The sequence below is a fragment of the Procambarus clarkii genome, chromosome 41, assembly GCF_040958095.1.
Source record: "Procambarus clarkii isolate CNS0578487 chromosome 41, FALCON_Pclarkii_2.0, whole genome shotgun sequence".
NCBI classification, from domain to species: domain Eukaryota; kingdom Metazoa; phylum Arthropoda; class Malacostraca; order Decapoda; family Cambaridae; genus Procambarus; species Procambarus clarkii.
The window spans coordinates 14,820,972-14,845,971 of NC_091190.1; the positions used below are offsets into that span (position 1 = coordinate 14,820,972).

At 48.0% G+C, this 25,000-nt stretch overlaps 1 protein-coding gene across 5 annotated transcripts in view; it reads right to left on the reverse strand.

Moving 5' to 3' along the window:
• The window catches only part of LOC123761022 (atrial natriuretic peptide-converting enzyme), a 504,836-nt gene that overhangs the window by 104,387 nt on the left and 375,449 nt on the right, over nucleotides 1-25,000 (reverse strand). For 2 of the 5 annotated variants that reach the window (XM_045746838.2, XM_045746837.2), the window contains exon 1: nucleotides 15,237-15,963. The exons of the other annotated variants lie outside the window; for them this stretch is intronic. In XM_045746838.2, the coding sequence (XP_045602794.1) occupies nucleotides 15,237-15,803 (567 nt within the window). In that variant the 5' untranslated portion in view covers nucleotides 15,804-15,963. Of the gene's footprint in view, nucleotides 1-15,236; nucleotides 15,964-25,000 lie in introns of those variants that run through there. 5 annotated transcript variants of the gene reach the window in all.

Consider the following 25,000-nt stretch of genomic DNA (forward strand, 5'->3'; position numbering starts at 1 on the left):
CTGGGATTAAATTCGCTTATAATGCAACCGTCTTCCCCTCAATCAGCGTTACTAATACCTGTCACAATCACAATCGGCGTTGTTTACATCTACAAGCAGTCACAATCAACGGTATTTACACCCCCCCCGCCCTCACATGATGTCACACGACGTCACGCCATATGTCACCAGGGTGACATCAACACGACACTCTCCACACAGCCGAGGGTGAGCCCAATAGGCTCAGGAATCTGTACACCTGTTGATTGACGGTTGAGAGGCGGAACCAAAGAGCCAAAGCTCAACCCCCCCCCCGCAAGCACAAATAGATGAGTACACACACACTAGCTGTGGCAAGCACAACCCTCTAACAACAACAACAACAACAAGTTTCACACACTCATTGCAATACGTTAACCACAGTCTAGAGCAAACAGTCAATTTATGGAGCAACACGCATGGTGCCTTTGCAACATCGTAATTGGCACCAACCAGCCAGTCCCCCCCCCTCCCACACACAAAAAAAATTGCACTCGAAAGCACTCAGCAATCCTTAAGATTGCACTCGTGACCTGTATGAGAAAGTCATGTCAATATACTCAGGCGAGATTTCTTCACTATTATAAAAAACAATTCTCCAGTTGCAACATGCGTGCAATTTGTCCGCATCTTCCGCGCAACTATGCGCACGAGTCTAGCTACAACCGCGATAGATACCTTATCGCGACGATACTATTCTACGATAGGTTAACAGCAAACTTTATCGTCGAGTTTTGATGAGAAAAGCCAATAAATCTGTTAAGATATTGCCTGCTACAAGTATCAATTGCTTGGAGTTCTTGCTTGCAAAAAATATATATTTGAGAACAAATAGACAAGGGCCGTGACGAGGATAAGGCAGCGTCTGGGATGCTCTCGGACGCAGGTTCGAATCCTCGTCACGGCCCTTGTGGATTTGTTCATTTGATGCATCACGCTATTGTGATTTCTGAGTGTGTATATATTTGAGAGTTCTATTTACAGTATTTACTAGTCTAAACTGGCTTCAGACACGAAAAACAACAGTTAAACATAACTGGTGTTCTTCACGCTGTTCTGCATTTTGTGCTACACAAGTTCTACACACAAATTCTTGTGGGGTAATGATCCAAACCCTTTCACAATAATAGTCAGAACCAGCGAATGGGAACTTTGAACCAGATTACACCATAAGTAGATTACCCATCGGCGTTCTCGACTGATATGACACAGTTTGTTTATGACACAGTGTGTTCTCGACTGAGTGACACAGTTCCGGAACCCTAATCATTCGTGTATGTATCATATACACAACTTCAACAAGCAGCAATCCACAACAACTTAGTGGCTCCCATATACGTATTTACTGCTACATAAACAGAGACATTGGGTGTAAGGAAAAAGTTTCACAAACTTCTTACACTAACCGGGAATCGAACCTTGGGCCGCAGGATTCTTCAGGTTTCGTAAATGCATTCATTAATGCTTCTACCGACGACGACCAGGGCCATCGACCAGGGTAGACGACCAGTCACAGTAACGGGGCTGAAGATGTGATAACCGAACCACACACCAGAAGATAAAGAAACGACAAGGTTTCGGTCCGTTCTGGACCACATACGACCTGAAAATGGTCCAGGACGGACCGAAACGTCGTCGTCCCTTCACCTTCTAGTGTGTGGTCTGCTCATCTCCCCTCCTCCCCCTCCCCCCACCCTGTTCTTAACTTTTCAGCGCCTGTTCTTAAATGTGCGAGAGAAACCACAACTTTTCTTCATGAAACTATTTTTGTTCACGCGGCCTAAACAAACGAGCGTCAGTATGAAGTGGTTAGGCCCTAACCAGCCGGGTTAGGCCAGCAGCCGCCTGATGTAGCCAGACCTTCATCAGTTCCCGGACGCCCACTGATGCTTTGAATTTAATTAAAACACTGAAATGTTGACGTAGTAATCAATAGCATCAAAACTGCCTTTGTTCATTACACACAGAAATCACAATTTGTTCATTCTTCCTTTTATATCAAAAGTCGTCATCGACAGTACAATGATCATATTGGGTCGTTTCCAACTCATATTTAATCGTTCCCAAGTGGACACGATATCAAAGAGCATCGTCGAATCAACGTTAATGCAACGTCGAAGCAACGTTGATTCAACGTCGAAGCAACGTTAATTCAACGTCGAAGCAACGTTAATTCAACGTCGAAGCAACGTTAATTCAACGTCGAAGCAACGTTAATTCAACGTCAAATCAACGTTAATTTAACGTCGAAACAACGTTAATTCAACGTCGAAGCAACGCCACTCTTGGATAGTGTGTGTGCCCAATGGGTTCATATGTGGTCGTTCCCGGTACATAATTAAATTTCTCCGAGCGATTACCCTCGAGATAAATATTCCGAGCATTAGTGAAACTTGATAAGAAACAGCTGCAGCAGATGTTAATATATTGTTAAGACTTTCAAACAGGGATTTTTTAACCGGGGGTTCGATACTCCTTAAGGGGTTATGGGACTCGATCTCTGAACATTTAAAGAAAATATCAGATGGGAATTAACTCTCACCGGCTATTAAAACCGTACCGCGAGTCCAGGTTTTGACAACTGAAAAATAACAGCAAAAAAATCTCTCACTAGGTGTACAAAGCTTGTGTATTTGTGATTAGAAAATATTTTATTTTTTAGCTGTTGTGTTCCTAGGTATTCGAGTGTAAAGTAACACCCAGGCTTTGATAGCTTTTGGACGTCATACTGATACCTAACAGAACTGGTAGTGGGGGATTTCGACAGTCTGGCGATGGGGGGGGGGGGGTATATGGGGGACATATTGGGTAATCCATTTTCATTTCGATTAAAATTCTGTGAAAAATCTGGTGAAAGATTAATAGCACTGGTGATCCATGCACCCTCTCTCTCTCTCACACACACACACACATTATATATATATATATATATATATATATATATATATATATATATATATATATATATATATATATATATATATATATATATACAAATCTTTCAAGTTAGAAACCAATAATCCGTGTGAATAAACCCATAAAGTCCTGGAATCATTCTGGAATCACTATGAAACATGCGAGGCAGCTGATCCTAAGATGCCAAGTTGTTGACTGTTTCTAGCAAGAAAGACACTTTAAGATCACAAGGTAAACCTCTCCTACGTACTGCTACTTATTTTACAGCCAGGGGGATCCAATAGCTTATATTTTTCGTGAAAGACAGAACTTGTTATATTCTATGCCGGCAGGAGATGGATCCGACCCGAGCCTCTCTCTTTGGCTAAGACCCCCACCACACCAAGACTCGTCCCTCTAGCTAAGACCCCCACCACACCAAGACTCGTCCCTCTAGCTAAGACCCCCACCACACCAAGACTCGTCCCTGTAGCTAAGACCCCCACCACACCAAGACTCGTCCCTCTAGCTAAGACCCCCACCACACCAAGACTCGTCCCTCTGACTAAGACCCCACCACACCAAGACTCGTCCCTCTGGTTAAGACCCCACCACACCAACACTCGTCCCTCTGGCTAAGACCCCCACCACACCAAGACTCGTCCCTCTGGTTAAGACCCCACCACACCAACACTCGTCCCTCTGACTAAGACCCCCACCACACCAAGACTCGTCCCTCTGGTTAAGACCCCACCACACCAAGACTCGTCCCTCTGGCTAAGACCCCCACCACACCAAGACTCGTCCCTCTGGCTAAGACCCCCACCACACCAAGACTCGTCCCTCTGACTAAGACCCCCACCACACCAAGACTCGTCCCTCAAGCTAAGACCCCCACCACACCAAGACTCGTCCCTCTGACTAAGACCCCCACCACACCAAGACTCGTCCCTCTGGCTAAGACCCCCACCACACCAATACTCGTTCTTCCCTCACCGGATAATAAGCCAACATCACCAGATATGTGGCAATGAATTTTCATTTAATATAAAGTTAATACTCTCACAATCCTCTCACAATCGACTTGATCATGGTCCAGGACGGACCGAAACGTCGTCGTCCCTTCATCTTCTAACGTGTGGTCTGGTCATCATGTCTATACATCTCTCCCAAGTTCCAGCGTCCACTCACAACCCGTGGTCAGCTGCCCCCTCACACACACACACACACACACACACACACACACACACACACACACACACACACACACACACACACACACACACACCACACACACACCACACACACACACACACACACAAACTTCTCCAAACTAATTCCCCACGTGTACCAGAGTGAGGAATTAACAGCACGCCTCAAGGAGCCTTGCCTACAACCACCAACTTTGATATTAATTCTGCTTCTTATACCGTCATATTGGAAACCTTTCATGCAAACCTCTACATCCCCCATTCACACTACCTTACCTTACCACGAAGAGAACAACTATTGCTTCTACAACTACAACCACTGCCATTTCTGCTACGACTCACACACTACTCGATTCTCTCTCCCAGCCACCACAACGTAACTGATCCAGCTCCACACGCTCACTCCCGCGTGTATGTGGCGTATTGAGGACTATTTCGACGTGGGCAATGTAAAGTTTACCTCATTAAAGCTCTTCGTCGCCATTATTGCAAAATAAAATAAACAGTATATTTGGCGGGCTCCGGACGGTTATGTTCCCGCCAGAAAATTACTTTTCCCGGGAATAATAATCAGTTTTGGCGGCAGGTGGTCCGTTGGTGAGAGGTGAGTCACTTGACTGTTCCTGCTGGCAACAGAACGTACCAGTCGGTGAGCGGAGCGTCACCTGACTCACTGCCCGTCACAGAACTGGCCTGTCTGTGAACGCAGGTGTATAGTCTTGAATACAGACTACACACTTGTCTGTGACACAGACACACCTGTCTGTCTCTGCTGTGACACATGTGTGTCACAGCAGAGTCCGTGAGATGGGGTTAGAATCGTCCTTTTATACACACTTCGTCATACACACACACACACACACACACACACACACACAGTTGAGTGACAGTTGAGAGGCGGGACCAAAGAGCCAAAGCTCAACTTCCCCCGGCCAGCACAACTAGACGAGTACACACACACACAGTAAGCTTCAGTGAATGGAACGTGTAGTAAACCCCGTGTAGCGTAAGGTCACTGTCGTTGGCTAAGGAAGGTCAAGTAGGGAACAATTTTCTATGCCTAGATTTTATTGGTTGCCCCAGCGCGGAGCAGCAGAGGGAGGGGGGGAGGGGGGAGGGGGGTGGGGTGGGGGGGAGGGGGAGGGGGGTGGGGGGAGGGGGAGGGGGGGTGGGGGGAGGGGGGTGGGGGGAGGGGGGAGGGATGTGTAGGGTAGGGCATGAGAGATGGGGAGATTTGTGGGCACAGAAAGGATGCTGAAGGGGGTAGGGGTGGGTGTATTTTTTTTCGGCCGAGAATCGAACCCGGGTCCCTGGATTATGTACAGCAGACGCTGTTTACGTGTGTGCTTTGCAAGTGTGTGTGTGTGCGCGCGCGCGCAAGCTCTGACTGTTCACACACTAGCGTCAGATTCTTAAGACTGTTGGCACTTCACCTAAATTGTAGAAAATTACACAATGAGTCGGTATTCAAGCTGTTCTTAGTGCCATTATCTTCCAAGTGTCACCATCCTTCCGGTGCCATCACTGTTCAAGTGCCTCAATCCTCCCAAGTGCCACTCGGTGAAGGAGAACTTGACACAGCCTCGGACTCCCCCCCCCCCCACTACGGTAATGAGTCCCATTTTCTGTTTGGTTTACCGCCAACGGAGAGACCCTAACGGACTTTTTTCTTTTCTTTTTTCGCGCGCTCAGTTTAAATTCCTGCACAACCTTGACTGCGGTTTACCGCAAACTATCATTTAAAAACTCAAAAAACCCGCTGCATCACGATGACTTAACAAGAGCCTCAAAACTCAACACTTTACGTAAACATCACCGGACTTTTTGGTTCTCCCAAAATTGACATTTGTGTATATTGACAAAAAAAATAGATGCAGTCTGTTGTGGCTGGCTATTTTAACTTCCAGTCAGAGGGCTCTCAAGTATTTAATTACCAAACACGGGAAGAAAAACGAGAAAGAGGAGAAGGAGGAGGAATAGGAATGATAGTGGTAGAAAGAGGAATGAGGGAGGAGGAGGAGAAAGGTATCCATGTTGGGATAATGAAGTTTTCCCTTGTTAAAATATTACAATTATGAACTCTGGCCCTGGCAATATCCCAGGGAATATACGAGTGTCATAATGTTCACTGCTCACAGGTGGTGGAAGACGAGTGTGCCAATATGCTTCTACTGGCGGGTGTGTGTGGGTATCTCAGTGTGGGCGGGTACCTTAAGTATGAGCGGGTACAATACACAGAGCGGGTACAACTGTAAAAAGCTTTCCTTACGATGCTCAGTTACTCGATCATCAAATGCATTGCTCAGTCACTTTAGCATACGCTACGAACGCTCTCTTTCTCGCTTAAATGCATTGCTCAGTCACTTTAGCATACGCTACGAACGCTCTCTTTCTCGCTTAAATGCATTGCTCAGTCACTTTAGCATACGATACGAACGCTCTCTTTCTCGCTTAAATGCATTGCTCAGTCACTTTAGCATACGCTACAAACGCTCTCTTTCTCGCTTAAATGCATTACTCAGTCACTTTAGCATACGCTACGAACGCTCTCTTTCTCGCTTAAATGCATTACTCAGTCACTTTAGCATACGCTACGAACGCTCTCTTTCTCGCTTAAATGCATTGTTTAGCCACTTTAAAATACTCTAAGCGCGCTCTCTTTCTCGCTTGACTTTCATCTTCGTCACTGTCCCGAACTGAGAAAAATTTCCCACAAAGTGGAATGTTTAGAAACTTTTAAAAATCTTCTTGTCCAACAGTTGGGGGTGAGGTGTCTAATACCTAGAAAAACAGGCACAAACTTGATAAAACTTTGGATTTAATTGCATGTTCTGGCCTTAAAGTCTTGGAGAGGAAGAGAATGTTTGGGGCATACTGATTCCCAAGTTCCTACCTAGTATGTATGAGGCATACTGATTCCCAAGTACTTACCTAGTATGTATGAGGCATACTGATTCCCAAGTACTTACCTAGTATGTATGAGGCATACTGATTCCCAAGTACTTATCTAGTATGTATGAGGCATACTGATTCCCAAGTACTTACCTAGTATGTATGAGGCATACTGATTCCCAAGTACTTACCTAGTATGTATGAGGCATACTGATTCCCAAGTACTTACCTAGTATGTATGAGGCATACTGATTCCCAAGTACTTACCTAGTATGTATGAGGCAGACTGATTCCCAAGTACTTACCTAGTATGTTTGGGGCAGACTGATTCTAGAGTACTAGTCTAGTAAGTATGCTCGGGGTATATCATCAGATTTCAGTGTATTCTAGATTCCAGAGAGCCTAGGTAGAATATCAATTCACCAGAGCATATGGTGAGTAAATAATATGTCTTCAGAATACGGTTGAGTATACCCTTTGCCATTTGCAGGTGATGAGTATACCACTTGAACATACTATTAGTCTACCATTCCTCTTGAGAATATTATAGAGTAAAGCATCCGGAATCAAGATTAATACTGATCATATCACCATAATTTAAGAATATCATTAAAGTCTAACACTTGATATATCACCATCTAACACGTGTTAGATAGTGATATCTATCTAACACAAGTATATCATTAACGAGTGATAAACGTATATCATTATTTAACACGTAATTGAAGTATATCAACTTCATATACCCTTTTTCCATAACATACTACAACAAATCAAACATCTTGAAGAACTCTTTGATTTAAAGGGACTATAACATCGAGGTGAACATCAGAACACTAGAGAACATCAGAACACTTGAGAACATAAGAACATCAGAGGAGGGGCCCAATCAGAGAAAAGGTTCAATGTTAAACTTATTAAATAAGCAGCCAGAAGGGAAAAACCAGGCAACTCTTGACAATCAGAGGCAACTCTTGACAATCAGAGGCAACTCTCGACAATCAGAGGCAACTCTCGACAACCAGAGGCAACTCTCGACAACCAGAGGCAACTCCTGACAATCAGAGGCAACTCTCGACAATCAGAGGCAACTCTCGACAATCAGAGGCAACTCTTGACAACCAGAGGCAACTCTCGACAATCAGAGGCAACTCTCGACAACCAGAGGCAACTCTCGACAACCAGAGGCAACTCTCGACAACCAGAGGCAACTCTCGACAATCAGAGGCAACTCTCGACAATCAGAGGCAACTCTTGACAATCAGATGGAGCATTCGGAGCATTGGCAGCGTTGGGAGCGTTGACTAAAATTGTTATACAATATTGTTTTGCTGGAAAGTGGCTTTGTGTCTCTAGTTTAATGCTCTGGGTTCATGCAATGTAATTAGTCCGCTGTCATTATTTCAGTGTAGACTACTGTGCTACTGTGGGCCACACCGGGTGTGTGTGTGACCCGGGACTGTGATCACCGTCACTGTGACTACCTACTACAAGGAGCCGGTCGGCCGAGCGGACAGCACGCTGGGCTTGTGATCCTGTGGTCCGGGGTTCGATCCCAGGCGCCGGCGAGAAACAATGGGCAGAGTTTCTTTCACCCTATGCCCCTGTTACCTAGCAGTAAAATAGGTACCTGGGTGTTAGTCAGCTGTCACGGGCTGCTTCCTGGGGGTGGAGGCCTGGTCGAGGACCGGGCCGCGGGGACACTAAAAAAGCCCTGAAATCATCTCAAGATAACTTCAAGATAACCATAGCCGGCATCATCCTCACCACCATCACCACCACCGCCACCATCACCACCACCACCACCACCGTTCCCAAAACACGTAGAGAACACGAAGAAAATTACTTTCCAAGTTGAGTCATCAAGTGTTTATGAGAGCAGTGGATCGCCGTCACTCTCATTAGAATACATTTAAACCATTTAGAGGTAAGAGGAAGCATGCTTGGCCGCACAACGAGGTGCCAGAGGCCAGCCAGAAGAACCTGGCACTGAAACCAGTGCTGCGAACGCTTTAGTGCCACTCTCACAAGTTCCATTAGCTCACCTCACCTACACAACCCCCCACGACTCATCCGGAACACCACAATAACCGTTGTAAACTATAGTACTGATAGGCAGAACAACTTTATATGCTAACAAGAATATCGAACAAGGCGCTGGAGAGCATAAGAGAGCAGCCGGATGCCGGGGTGTTGCTGCCAGATATAACGACAGGCACCCGACCTTGGCCGGCCCGAGCCAGAAAACCGGCTCTTGGACACCCTCGTGATTCGTCCGGTGCCAGCGGCCGGCTCTACCTGGCCACGCCAGAGGAGGAAGGGAGGAGGTGGCGACTGTGGGGGGAGGAGTGAAACACATGGCACTAAAAAGAGCAGCAAAACACTGACCGCCATGTGACCAGGTGTCAACAAGTCCAACTGCTCACAATAACATTTCAGATTTATAAAAATTTGTCTTTTATCTGTACTCCATATTATCTTTACTCCCCCCCCCCCCTTCTCACCTAACAAAAGGAGTGTGTGATCACAGTGCCGGGGAGGTGTGTGTGTGTGTGTGTGTGTGTGTGTGTGTGTTGTGGGGGGGGGGGGAATCTACCGGTAATTGTTTACGTTATTAATTCAACAAATTGTATTTCACTCTATTTATTACTAGTAAGCGGACTGTATTTTATAGTTTATTGTCACCAGTAAACTTACCCTCATATTTTTTTTTTTTTTTTTGGGGGGGGGGGGAATGTTTCATATTTTAATCTTACTGTAATTAAACGGTAGATTTTAGTTAAGTTAAATTACTCTACTAATGATTAGTTAAAGTATATATATATTGTCCTCAGCTGTTTTAGCAGTGTCGACTGGTCGACACACAACAGATAACCCCCCCCCCCTTGGGCACGTGCACTCCAGTGAGTTTCTGTGTATGACTAACTAATACTAATGTAAATTAACTACATCTTATGGCTACCTTGAGTGTATAATATATATATATATACACTCTTAATGTAACCTTGGCAGTTACATTAAGAGTGTATATATATATATATATATTTGATGTGGAAATTTCCCACACGTGTTGTCGTCGACCACCTAACCCCCCCCCCCCCCCCCTCCTTCCTTCTTCACCCTCAGACACTAACACTACATCACTGCCAACATTAAGCAAGTCACTGCCGTCCAATTTCCACCCGGAGGGGGGGGGGGAGGGGGGGAGGGGGGAGGGGGGGGGAGGGGGGGGGAGGGGGGGAGAGGGGGGGAGGGGGGAGGGGGGGATGGGGGGGAGGGGGGGAGGGGGGGGGGCAGGGTCGCGCGGGGCGGACACCACCGCCGTCTCCAGTGGACGGGTTTTTTGACGTCTTATTCAACACTCCTCGTGAATGGTGCATGAAGCAGCGGTAAAGTTGACAGCGGTACGAATAACAACTGAACAGTTAGCAGAACAGCGAGGCTCCTCGTCGCCTTTACCTTGAGGTTACCTTGAGGTGCTTCCGGGGCTTAAGTGTCCCCGCGGCCCGGTCGTCGACCAGGCCTCGTGGTTGCTGGACTGATCAACCAGGCTGTTAGACGCGGCTGCTCACAGCCTGACGTATGAGTCACAGCCTGGTTGATCAGGTATTACAGCCTGATTGATCAGGCTGTCACAGCCTGGTTGATCAGGTCGCGGTCTGGGGGGGCTATACCGAGTCTGTGTGCTTGTGGAACTCAATAGTGAGGATCCCGCTTCCTCATAAATGAGTACGGGGGGGGGGTGGTTGGTCACCTGTTGGGTCACTCACGCGGACTCGCATCATGCCGCCACAGACTCATCAACACAATTATCACAATCGACTTGAGAATGGTCCAGGACGGACCGAAACGTCGTCGTCGTCCCTTCACCTTCTAGTGTGTGTGGTCTGGTCAAGCTGTATCTTACTAGTTCCTTAACATGTACTGATAACTTAAGGCTAGAGCCGCTCCACGCTAGAGGTCGCTTCAACGGGTAATTTCTCCATAGATGCCAGCAGTGATATGGTCTCATAACTCCTCGTAGCTTCTTCTGCGACCGGCCCCAGGGAATGACTTCCTATTCTTGATGATACTAGATCAATAGTCCAAATGCAGCCAAGTGAATTGGAGCGACATCTGTTATGACAGTGTAATTGTCAGCTGACGCAAAAACATGTACACCTGTTATGAGTGTAATTGTCAGCTGACGCAAAAACATGTACACCTGTTATGAGTGTAATTATCAGCTGACGCAAGAACAAGTACATTTGAGGCATCAAACGGGAAAGTTCTTATACGTATCAATGATGAACATTAAGATACTTGTATTTCTCAAGACACTTGTGTACTTCCTTGACACACTGTCTTCTCTGCCTCAGGAGAACTGCTTTAGACTGCTATAAACACATAACACCTCCAAGCAAAAATAAATTAAAATACTTGAAACTTTTTTAAAAGATCCTTCAAACAATTTTAACCAAACTGGCCTTTCTCAGTAAGCGAGTTTAACAATCATTAAACTCGTTTACCTCACACGTCGTTAACAATGTTCATTAAAACTAAGAATTATTTTACATATAATAATAAAATGTTAACACCTATAATTAACAACAATATTTAACAAAACTACAGCAGTAAAAAGGCAACCCGTTCTCGCAAATTCGTAAAGTCAATATTGACTTATTAATTAAGTGCATAGGTGATATACTAAACATAATAGATACCCTTAAAAAGATTCATAGAAAACACCGACCTTACCTAACCTTGTTAGTATCTTAAGATAAGCATCTTATTGCTTCGTAATTACAATTATTACTTAACCTATACCTATTATAGGTTAGGTAATAATTGTAATTACGAAGCAATAAGATGCTTAATCTTAAGATACTAACAAGGTTAGGTAAGGTCGGTGTTTTCTATGAATCTTTTTAAGGGTATCTATTATGTTAAGTATGTCACCTATGCACATATTTAATAAGTCAATATTGACTTATTAAATTTGCGAGAACGGGTTGTAAAAAGTAGATCAAGCAAGCGGCGTACCTTGAGGAAGCTCGAACACGAGAACTAAAAATTGGATAAACAATAAATTCTTTGGTGAGACGTTTCAACATAAATTGCAGACAATGAGTCACAATAACGTGACTGAAGAGATGATGATCGACCAAACCACTCATCACAAGATGAAGAAACACAACAGTGACCGGGTGTAACACACCAGCACAACAGTGACTGGGTGTAACACAGCAGTGACTGGGTGTAACACAACAGTGACTGGGTGTAACACAGCAGTGACTGGGTGTAACACAACAGTGACTGGGTGTAACACAGCAGTGACTGGGTGTAACACAACAGTGACTGGGTGTAACACAGCAGTGACTGGGTGTAACACAACAGTGACTGGGTGTAACACAACAGTGACTGGGTGTAACACAGCAGTGACTGGGTGTAACACAACAGTGACTGGGTGTAACACAGCAGTGACTGGGTGTAACACAACAGTGACTGGGTGTAACACAACAGTGACTGGGTGTAACACAGCAGTGACTGGGTGTAACACAACAGTGACTGGGTGTAACACAACAGTGACTGGGTGTAACACAGCAGTGACTGGGTGTAACACAACAGTGACTGGGTGTAACACAACAGTGACTGGGTGTAACACAGCAGTGACTGGGTGTAACACAACAGTGACTGGGTGTAACACAACAGTGACTGGGTGTAACACAGCAGTGACTGGGTGTAACACAACAGTGACTGGGTGTAACACAACAGTGACTGGGTGTAACACAACAGTGACTGGGTGTAACACAGCAACACAACAGTGACTGGGTGTAACACACCAGCACAACAGTGACTGGGTGTAACACAGCAACACAACAGTGACTGGGTGTAACACAACAGTGACTGGGTGTAACACAGCAGTGACTGGGTGTAACACAGCAACACAACAGTAACTGGGTGTAACACACCAACACAACAGTAGATAGGCGGCACCTAAGTGCACATGTGTATACATGTGACCTTTTTCGTCTCCCACGCCACACACCTGACGAGCAAGATGCCTGCAGGTGTTGTAAATGTGTCATTAAAGAATAGATCTTGCGCGTGCGCGTGCGCGCTCTACGCTAATTGAGGAGAACGGTGGTTGGCTCTGAAATTAACGAGCCCTTAAACGATCGACCATTTGGGGGGTGGGTGGGGGGGGGTCAAGGGTCAACAATTGTCACGCCTGGCTGTCCTGGTTGTCTAACTAGTGTACCCAGATTAAACAATGGTGGTTCGGTCCTTAAGGCCTATTCGACCACGGGAATAATATTATTAAAGATATGGCAACAGCTTATATTATTATTATTATTATTATTATTATTATTATTATTATTTATTTATATATATATATATATATATATATATATATATATATATATATATATATATATATATATATCACTCAACAGTTGTAAATGGGGACAATATGTGTTTCTTGACACACTAACATAGCCAGATGAGAGAACAACATAGAACACCACAGTTCACAGAGAACAGATGGCAAAGAGAACAAGTGGTGGAGTTGGTGGGGGGGGGGGAGGGAGAGGCAAGTATACTTGTGGCTGCGTTACAGAAGGTGTTGCGCAGGCACCCAGCGGGGGGAACACACGTTAGGGGGGGTGTAACGGGGTGTTAATGCTCCACGTGCTCCTTTACCATTACATTTATTTACGTATTAGCGTCCTTGTCGCGCTCTCCAGATGGTTAACGATGGATAATGGTGGGGGGTGGGGGGGAGGGGGTGATGTTAGTGGGGGGGGGGGTGATGGTGGTGGGGGTTTGGGGTGTAGTGATGGGGGGTGTGTCGGTAGTTAAGATGGTGGGGTAATCCTGGGCTGGTGGAGTTGGTGGTAGTTGTAGTGGTGGTAGTTGTCTTGGCAAGGCCTTGGTAATGGTGAACAAATCCACAAGGGCCGTGACGAGGATTCGAACCTGTGTCCGAGAGCATCCCAGACGCTGCCTTTGTTCGTTCTACTGCATCACGCTATTGTGATTTCCTTATTAATGGCATTAGTGGTGGGGCTTTTTCCATTATCTTCAAAGACCAACCAAACAATTCACCGATCTCTATAGCCCTCTAAGCACTGGGCAATTAGCGTTATTAGAGCTGAACAATCTTTAAGAAAGATTTGGTTGTACCGGCAAGTCCTAATATTCTCATGGTGTAGGTGACTCCTTAACTTGTTGGCGCTCGCTACAGTAGGCAGCGACTCGGGGAATGTCGACGTCAACAATCATGGGAACATTATCGTCCTGCGGTGTTCTTCACTCAAGCATATGGGGGGGAACCGCAAGTATACCAGAAGTATACTTGTGTATACTGGTGTATATTCCCCCGCATGGTGGGGGGGCTTCTCGGTCACTGGCACACACACACATTGGATGAACAGACATTAGAGACATATGGGGCCCTCAGCGCAGACTTGGGGCATCCTCTCTTCTCTGAATACAATGCTAACTAACCATCCTGTGTGATGGGGATTTTATAGCCTCACGTAGTTAGCTTTTTTGACACACTGTACTCCACTTCATATAGTCTAGGGTAGCTGCACTAATGCAGATATACCTAATGTATTAATAAAAAAAAAGAATACAATGCTGTAGAAACCCAACATATTCATGCCCCAGGGTACAGTGATAGCCTTTAAGCAGCCCATCAGTCTCATGTAACTCATGTAAGCCTCTATAAAACGTAACTCATGATAACTGGTGGAAAGTACCAATATGTAATGATGGACCACCACAAAGTTGACTTTTGTAGTACTGAATTTGGACAAACCTGATTTTATTTTTTTACGGCAACATAAATGTAAGACCTAACTTAGCCTCTTCTAGCAATTCTATGCCTAATACACGCTATCTTAGGCCAAATATAGGGCATATATGTGATATAGTAGGCCTAGGAATATTTAAGTTTGGTTTTAGCTACATTTTTTCCGGACTCCTATAAAATCAGTAGTCCAAAAAAAGTAGTTTTCTGGCGATCCATCACTGCATATTGGCACTTTCCACCAAATAGTACTATAAGTACTATCATTTCTGGAGGTTGCATTACGTAGCTTTTAAGTAATAATAATCAGAAATATTAAATTTTCCTGTTTTACAAGTTCAAGACATTTTTACTGTATTTTACAAGTTTTACCTTCAAGACATTCCTTCAAGACAAGCGTTCAAGACAAGTTTTCAACTTACCTTATCGTCGATGCTCTTGTGAACGTGCGGGCGGCCTCCCAGGGCGGCGCAGCGGCACACTCCATGCTGGAAGGTCAGGTCCAGGACCGGGGACTTGCTGTCTTTAATAGAAGCCGATTTAGACTGCTTATAGCTGTCCCGACGCCCGCTATCACTTCCGCCCTTCTTCGTCCCCTGGTTCTTATCCAGTCTGTCATATTTATCGAGTTTGTCCTTGAGGTGGTCTTTGTAAGGGCTGTCAGTAAGGCTCTTGGTAATGGAGCCACGGGGCAGCTTCTCGTAGCGACTCAGTCTGTCTGTGGAGCCCCTAGTGTCCGAGATCAATTTCTCGGCGGGTAACTTGTTGGCAGGGATGGGGTCGATCTCGGGCTGCGCGCGCTCCTGGGTCTTGTCGGCCGCCTCGTTCCCCATTGGCTTCTTCTCGTGGCGAGACCCGCCGGCCTGACCCACCTGGTCGTACTGGATTTTCTCGTACTGAGGCGGTTTGTCCTTCTTGTGGCGGCTGCTGTACAAGGACGAACTCGAGTAGCGCTCCAACTGAGCCTTGCCGGTGGCCACCTCCTCCATGACAAGAAAGAGACTGCAGGTTTCTGTACTACAACAGCCCCCTCGCGCACTTCTCTAACACACGCGACACTAGAGTTTCACACTAAAATTTGTCCCCAACACAAGTCAGATTCCAAATGAGTAATTTAGAAGTTACGAAAACATTTTCGTCTCAGAGAACCTTTATGAGAGAAAGAGTATTAAAATGCAATAAGAATAATATCCAGAGATGCGCTGGGATTAAATGCAATGGAACAATGTTGCCAAACACTTCGACGTTACAATAATTGAGAGTTAGGGACAGGCGCCTACTGGCCACAAGGAGGGTAAAAGTGGCAACGCAGACAACAATACGCTCTTGGGTTTAACTCCATTGACTGCCACTGGAAATTAATTAGGGTGCTGGATCATTATCGCTAATTACAGCAATTCGAATCGCATTAACCCAGAGTTAATTATGACATTTCCTCCCCAATTATCACATTTCCTTAATTATCATATTTATCTTAAATTTGCAACCCTAATTAGTTATTTTTATATTATAAATTTACAAATGTTTTGTGTATCTACTTTAAGTGAAACTTTTCAACGAGGGTTACATAAATGATATGGATTATTCCTTCAGTTTATCCTCTGTAAATTTCATTCGTGATCCCTGTCCTGAACTCGACACGACCACCACGACACGCACTCGACACGACCTTCGAACACCACGACACGCACTCGACACGACCTTCGACCACCACGACACGCACTCGACACGACCTTCGACCACCACGACACGCACTCGACACGACCTTCGACCACCACGACACGCACTCGACACGACCTTCGAACACCACGACACGCACTCGACACGACCTTCGACCACCACGACACGCACTCGACACGACCTTCGACCACCACGACACGACCTTCGACACGACCTTCGACCACCACGACACGCACTCGACACGACCTTCGACCACCACGACACGCACTCGACACGACCTTCGACCACCACGACACGCACTCGACACGACCTTCGACCACCACGACCGTCTCACTAACTCTTAATATCATGTGTTTCTCTACTTGGACTGGTCAGTACAGCGATGGCGTCGCTTCTACCAGGGTCGACGTTCGATTCCCTTTTGGTCCAAGTGGCTCGGTATCATTCCTTCATCCCGTCCTCACATCCCAGAGCTCTTAGTATATCTTTATATCCCAGATGTAACCCTTGACCTCACATCCTTCCCAAGTGGTGCATAGTCTTACTGTGTCAGCGCTTTCCTTCACAATTACTTATGCCGTTGCTCGCGAGATAAGACAATGTCCAGCTATCACTACCCAGACCCGACGGGGTTCGTGACCAGACAATGGCTGCCTTTAATGCTGCAGCGTCACCCTCAGTCACTCTCAGCCACCCTCAGCCACGCTCAGTCACTCTCAGTCACTCTCAGTCACCCTCAGCCACCCTCAGTCACCCTAAGTCACTCTCAGTCACCCTCAGTCACTCTCAGCCACCCTCAGTCACCCTAAGTCACCCTCAGTCACTCTCAGCCACCCTCAGCCACCCTCAGTCACCCTCAGTCACCCTCAGTCATCTAGCTCAGCGACCCTCAGCCACCCTGCTCATCCGTCACGACCCGCGCATTATACTGACAGTATACGAGATCCGGCCCCTTCGTCTGTCTCTTTATCTCTACCCAGTTCTCAGTTATTTTGCCTTATCTCTTTCTCTGAGTCGCTCTTCCTCTCTCGGTGTATTGCCCTCCTTTCTGTACTCTCGTTCTCACCCTTATTAATAATTATTTATTTTATGTACCTCTTTCACTTCTAGAATTTTGACTGATGTGTTTTCCATTTTTTCACTGATACATTTTCTCATTTGAAGTATTTTCTCCCTCAACGCAACAGGTGCACCAATTGACACATCTAACCCAACAGGTGTATCATCCCAACACAACAGGTGTATCCGCTGACACATCTAACCCAACAGGTGTATCATCCCAACACAACAGGTGTATCCGCTGACACATCTGACCCAACACAACAGGTGTACCCGCTGACATACACCTTGAATCCTTTCATGCACCAGTTGCTACGGTGATGACTGAGAACAACCGTGAATTAAGTCCCACCATGATGGTGGGAGATGTCACAGTGAGCCACACCACCCCACCTCCTCCTCTCTTATCATTAGCCACAGTAGTACTATCGTCAACCCCACTATTCCCTAGTATCATGAGCCACACCTTCTATCATATCTGCCACACCCCCCCACACCGTTGCCACATTTCAAGAATAAGAAACCTAATATTTCCCTGAGACAGTTCGCAGTTAACCAGGCAGTCTCCCTGCGGAGGTGTGTGTGTGTGTGTGTGTGTGTGTGTGTGTGTGTGTGTGTGTGTGTGTGTGTGTGTGTGTGTGTGTGAAGGTCGCGATTATCATCTAGTGGTACTTACCTTCCACCCGCGTGTCCCGCGGGTGGAGGGCATTGACTGACCGAGTTATTGTGGTTAGCTGCGAGCCACAGTCCCGGCGGGGTGCTTAGTCCCCTCCCTAACCATTAGCTTCTCCGTGACACGCTTCACTATTTCGCAAAGGTTTATACAGGCAATTTTTAAAGCATTAAAATCTCGTTTGCACCGCACGCTTCGACGAAGCAGTGCTGAACGCCGCTTAGAAAACTCCTAATGGATGGTTGAGTAGGCAGTGTGGCATAGAGGGAGCCCAGATAACCGGTTTTGTCTTCATCTGAGGCGGACAGGTGTATAACGCTTGTGGGTATTTAGATGCTCGTTAGGGCACTGTCGAGGCCAGTGCACTAACACAGAAGCGAAAAAGAAACAGGAAAAAAGGAGGAAACCCCACCTCCATTTTAATACTTTGACCCCAAATATCAGAGTAACGAGGTTATCGCGAATAACCGAACTCAATTACGGGCTCACCATAGCCCGTGCTACATAGACATTTTGTTCCGAGTAGCTAAATCTAAAACAGTACTGTCGAGGGCACTGCTGTGGTTGAGTAGTCCACAGACGGGCACGGTGCAGAACGGGTACGTGAAGACTGCCTTAGCAGCGGCTACAGGAGCCATTGATGACTACGGTAGCCGTGACTACAAAAGCTACTGACGACTGCGGTTGTAGTGGTTATACGAGGTAGACACTAGAGCAGCTGCGTCTACAGGAGCTACTGGCGCCTGCAGCTGCAGCAGCTTTTATCTACACGACCTCCTGACGGCGGTGGAAGCTAGGGGCGAGTCTCTGCATCAGCTGATGCCTCCTTCGTTACTCGAGAGAGCTGATAAACCAGCTGATAAACATACACTGGGCGTCACTACAGCAGGTAAACACGGAGTGTTCACTTTCCTGAAGCAAACTCAGTAGGTTCAGGTTTTCCCTGGGAGCGGCTTACACACCTGAGAGGTGTATAGTGTCCACACCCTGAGAGGTGTACACACCTCTCAGTGTCCACGCACCTGAGAGGTGTAACCCACTTCTCGGTGTGTATATATTAAGTTTACCTTGGTCACGGACTCTGTTAAGGCCCGTGATAGCCCTCTAGCGGTCGATACGAGCCTTAAACACAATATCAAACCCCAAAGGATTCTCAGGTTGTACTGGATAGGCTCGTATAGGACGTCAGGTGACCAGGTCTAGAAAATTTATCTTCCCCCCTTTCAGCAGCTGTCAGATTGCTGGCTCCACTGCCCGAGCTTCCCCCTTCATTCTCTCTCTCTCTCTCTCTCTCTCTCTCTCTCTCTCTCTCTCTCTCTCTCTCTCTCTCTCTCTCTCTCCTTCGTGGTGAGGATCACAATAAATGACATACTGTGGGGGGCTGGAGTCAGTTGCCTCACCGCTGCTTTGGAACGAACGTGACGAGGCAACAAGGTGAGTTAGCCCGGCTGGCACCACTCCACCGTGGCCCACTGCTGCAGGCACCGGTGTATACACCTGCCTCCAGACACCGGTGTACACCTGCCTCCAGGCATTGGTCCCCACACCGGTATACACCTGGCGCCAGGCGCTGCTCCCCACACTGGTATACACCTGGCGCCAGGCGCTGCTTCCCACACGTAAAAATGAACAAAGAAAATATATAGAAACGTCCAGAGGATTGCTGCATGAGGCGGAGTACACGACCCAGTTGACCAGGCTAGTAGTGACCGCGGGGAGTGACCGCGGGGAGTGACCGCGGGGAGTGACCGCGGGGAGTGACCGCGGGGAGTGACCGCGGGGAGTGACCGCGGGGAGTGACCACGGGGAGTGACCGCGGGGAGTGACCACGGGGAGTGACCGCGGGGAGTGACCACGGGGAGTGACCGCGGTGAGTGACCGCGGGGAGTGACCGCGGGGAGTGACCGCGGGGAGTGACCGCGGGGAGTGACCGCGGGGAGTGACCGCGGGGAGTGACCACGGGGAGTGACCGCGGGGAGTGACCGCGGGGAGTGACCGCGGGGAGTGACCGCGGGGAGTGACCGCGGGGAGTGACCGCGGGGAGTGACCGCGGGGAGTGACCGCGGGGAGTGACCGCGGGGAGTGACCACGGGGAGTGACCGCGGGGAGTGACCACGGGGAGTGACCGCGGGGAGTGACCGCGGGGAGTGACCGCGGGGAGTGACCACAGGAGTGCATCTTGACCACTTATCGGGAACTGACGCAACAGTGGGGAGGGGAGAGAGAGAGAGAGAGAGAGAGAGAGAGAGAGAGAGAGAGAGAGAGAGAGAGAGAGAGAGAGAGAGAGAGAGAGAGAGAGAGAGACAGAGACAGAGACAGAGACAGAGAGAGAGAGAGAGAGAGAGAGAGAGAGAGAGAGAGAGAGACAGAGACAGAGACAGAGACAGAGACAGAGACAGAGACAGAGAGAGAGAGAGAGAGAGAGAGACAGAGACAGAGACAGAGACAGAGAGAGAGAGAGAGAGAGAGAGAGAGAGAGAGAGAGAGAGAGAGAGAGAGAGAGAGAGACAGAGACAGAGACAGAGAGAGAGAGAGAGAGAGAGAGAGAGAGAGAGAGAGAGAGAGAGAGAGAGAGAGAGAGAGAGACAGAGACAGAGACAGAGACAGAGAGAGAGAGAGAGAGAGAGAGAGAGAGAGAGAGAGAGAGACAGAGACAGAGACAGAGACAGAGAGAGAGAGAGAGAGAGAGAGAGAGAGAGAGAGAGACAGAGACAGAGACAGAGACAGAGAGAGAGAGAGAGAGAGAGAGAGAGAGAGAGAGAGAGAGAGAGAGAGAGAGAGAGACAGAGAAAGAGAGAGAGAGAGACAGAGAAAGAGAGAGAGAGAGAGAGAGAGAGAGAGAGAGAGAGAGAGAGAGAGAGAGAGAGAGAGAGAGAGAGAGAGAGAGAGAGAGAGAGAGAGAGAGAGAGAGAATCATCACGGTTCACCTTTCATTTCCAATTTATTGGGAACCTTTGGTTTGAATGCCGGGAGGAATGAGAATCCTTACTAGGGAGAATATTTTCTGCCATCAATTGAGAAAAGACGTAAATTTTCAAAGGCTCTCAATTTTCCCCCTCTTGACCTCAAAGATATTTCCCGACTCCCCTCACATCCTCTCCCCTCACCACCTCTCCCCCCTCTTCCTCTTCCCTCACCTCCTCTTCCCGCCAGGTTATGAAGCTCTAATCTGGAATCTTGTCCCCAGTCCTCCTCTCACTTTCCCCTCAAGTAAACACACACACACACACATCAAGAGGATATCATCAGCGGCATATGCTGGGTTGGCCAACATAGGAACTGCCTTTAGGAACTTGTGTAAGGAATAATTTAGAATGCTTGTATACCACGTATGTCGGACCAGTCATGGAGTATGCAACTCCAACGTGGAGTCTTGTCAATCATACAACTAAATTTGCGAAGGTTCAAAGGTATGCTACCGGACTAGTACCCGATATGAGGGGTTTGAGTTACGAGGAAAAATTACGGGAACTAAACTTCACGTCGCTGGAAGACTGAAGAGTTAGGGGAGACATGATTACCACATGCAAAATCTTCAGAGGAATTGATAGGGTAGATAAAGATAGTTTGTTTAACATAGGTGGTAAGCCCAAAAGAGGAAACAGGTGGAACCTACGTACCCAAATGTGCCACAGAGACAATAGAAAGATTTTGGTGTAGTGTCAGAGTAGTTAACAAATGGAATGCATTAGGCAGTGATGTGGTGGAGGCAGACTCCATTCACAGTTTCAAATGTGGATAAGATAGAGCCCAGTAGACTCAGGAATTTGTACACCAGTTGACTGGCAGGACCAATGAGCTGAAGCTACACCCCCGCAAGCACAACTAGGTGAGTACAATTAGGAGAGCACACACACGCACGCGAGTGAGTGAGTGCGTGAGAGAGAGCAAACAAGCAAGCATACGTATGCATAAAGGAAGAGCCAAACACCAAGCTTAAATCACCAGACAAACTCATAATGCAGGACTATCCCCAACACCCCAAAACCCTTCCCCACACGATCCTTTCCCTCCTCTACGACCCTTCCCTACAACCCAACCCCCCCCTACCCACCCACGTTACCTCCCCTCTCCTACAACCCGTCCCCTCTCTCTCATGACCCTTCACACTATAGAGCTCATGAGCTCTGTAATCACTCTCAGCCGTCCACGCCGCCCTGCTGTCCGTCTCCCGTTACGAGGAAGCGCGCGCACTGCACCTCACGAACTCCCTGACCTGTCGAAGCCGCACTCACGCGGCAGGACAGCCCTCGATATCATTCTTCCTTGGGAGAGTGATGGTCCGCACGCGCCCCCTGGCTACTCCTGTGGCGCTCGGGGCAGCAACAGGCGCCCCCTGGCTACTCCTGTGGCGCTCGGGGCAGCAACAGGCGCCCCCTGGCTACTCTTGTGGTGCTCGGGGCAGCAACAGGCGCCCCCTGGCTACTCTTGTGGCGCTCGGGGCAGCAACAGACGCCCCCTGGCTACTCTTGTGGCGCTCGGGGCAGCAACAGGTGCCCCCTGGCTACTCTTCTGGCGCTCGGGACAGCAACAGGTGCCCCCTGGCTACTCTTCTGGCGCTCGGGGCAGCAACAGGTGCCCCCTGGCTACTCTTCTGGCGCTCGGGGCAGCAACAGGTGCCCCCTGGCTACTCTTGTGGCGCTCGGGGCAGCAACAGGCGCCCCCTGGCTACTCCTGTGGTGCTCGGGGCAGCAACAGGCGCCCCCTGGCTACTCCTGTGGTGCTCGGGGCAGCAACAGGTGCCCCCTGGCTACTCTTGTGGTGCTCGAGGCAGCAACAGGTGCCCCCTGGCTACTCTTGTGGCGCTCGGGGCAGCAACAGGTGCCCCCCTGGCTACTCTTGTGGCGCTCAAGGCAGCAACAGGTGCCCCCTGGCTACTCCTGTGGTGCTCGGGGCAGCAACAGGTGCCCCCCTGGCTACTCTTGTGGCGCTCAAGGCAGCAACAGGTGCCCCCTGGCTACTCTTGTGGCGCTCAAGGCAGCAACAGGTGCCCCCTGGCTACTCTTGTGGCGCTCGAGGGCAACAACAGACGCCCCCTGTTGGCTACTCGAGGCTGACAACACAAGCAACAGGGAACGCACGCCTGACGCCGGGCTCTGTATACACAACGTGTCGTCACTTAATGCACAGCAAATTTGACGCTATCGACTACAGCGTCGAAAGTCGTTTGCTTTAGTGAAATTAATAGCACCACAATATTGACGCTTCCTGGAGCACCCGCCACAAGAGGTCAGGCGGGGTGCCTCGGTGCACACACTTTGGCTGAGGCGAAACCGCTGTAAAATTGACGCTTTTATGCGCAATCTAGAACGCATATGTCTATTCGTGCAAGTAACGCAGGTGCTGTTACCTTCCCTTTCCTACACGAGAGAGAGAGAGAGAGAGAGAGAGAGAGAGAGAGAGAGAGAGAGAGAGAGAGAGAGAGAGAGAGAGAGAGAGAGAGAGAGAGAGAGAGAGAGAGAGATATGACAGATCACACGTCATCACACCTGACACATATGGCACCGTTACAGTGACATAACCCACCGCCAGTTGTTGTTCATTTGACAAAACACATGACTCTCGTATTTTAGCATAAGAACAGCAGTTGCAACAGCATTAATAACACCATGAAACAGCAGTAGCTTCTTCACTTCTCTCACAGCAACAGTCACTGCTGTTGTGGAGTGCTCAGTCCTCTCATGATCTTATTTTTTATTTGATTACAGTCATTTTTGTGTGAACTTTTTAAGAAGGTTTTGGTGTTGTGAAGGAAGTAACTATAGCGTCACGGCCTGCACGTCTCACGTCACGACCTGGACGTCTCACGTCACGACCTGGACGTCTCACGTCGCGACCTGGACGTCTCACGTCACGACCTAGACGTCTCACGTCACGACCTGGACGTCTCACGTCACGACCTGGACGTCTCACGTCACGACCTGCACGTCTCACGTCACGACCTGGACGTCTCACGTCACGACCTGCACGTCTCACGTCACGACCTGGACGTCTCACGTCACGACCTGGACGTCTCACGTCACGACCTGGACGTCTCACGTCACGACCTGGACGTCTTATGTCACGACCTGGATGTCTCACGTCACATGACGACCTGTACGACACGTCACGACACGACCTGCACGACAAACTACGTGTTGCGCTGGCCACAAAAGACATGGTTTATATACTATTAACTCTTGAAGAGCCGGTTGGCCATCACCATCTACCAGGCCCAAAGAAAACGGGAGTTCGGTAATCTGCGAAGTACAATTTCCACACCAAAGAACTTCATGACCTTTTTTTTTTTCCTGCTTTAGGCCATGAATTGTATTACTGTACAAAGTTCACCAAACCAAGTTCAACATCGACGCAACACTGTCCTCGCGGGAGTTCAGCTCACTCAACTTTTGTGGCGATATTCGCTATGCAGTTCGCGAGTTAGACGACGAATTGTCAAGTTAGCCAGGCTGGTGGGTCAAGCTGGACTAATTGTCAGGTCAATCTTTCCCCCTCCAAGCAGGTCAAGTTGCCCTGACTGGTAGATATTATCAGACACACACACACACACACTTGTCAGTACATAAAAAAAGCAGGCTGGAACAAGTTCATTTTCCAGTTGCGCGTACCAGCGAGTACCAGCAGGTTAATGGCGGCTCTGCTGTACCTCTATATAACGTCTGCTGCACCTGATACTAAGTCCAGCGCTGCGACTACTCGCTCTGCTTCTTCAACAGCCACTGAGTGGTGGTCCGCTGGCCACTATAGCGACAGCTGGAAATTGCCGCACCACGC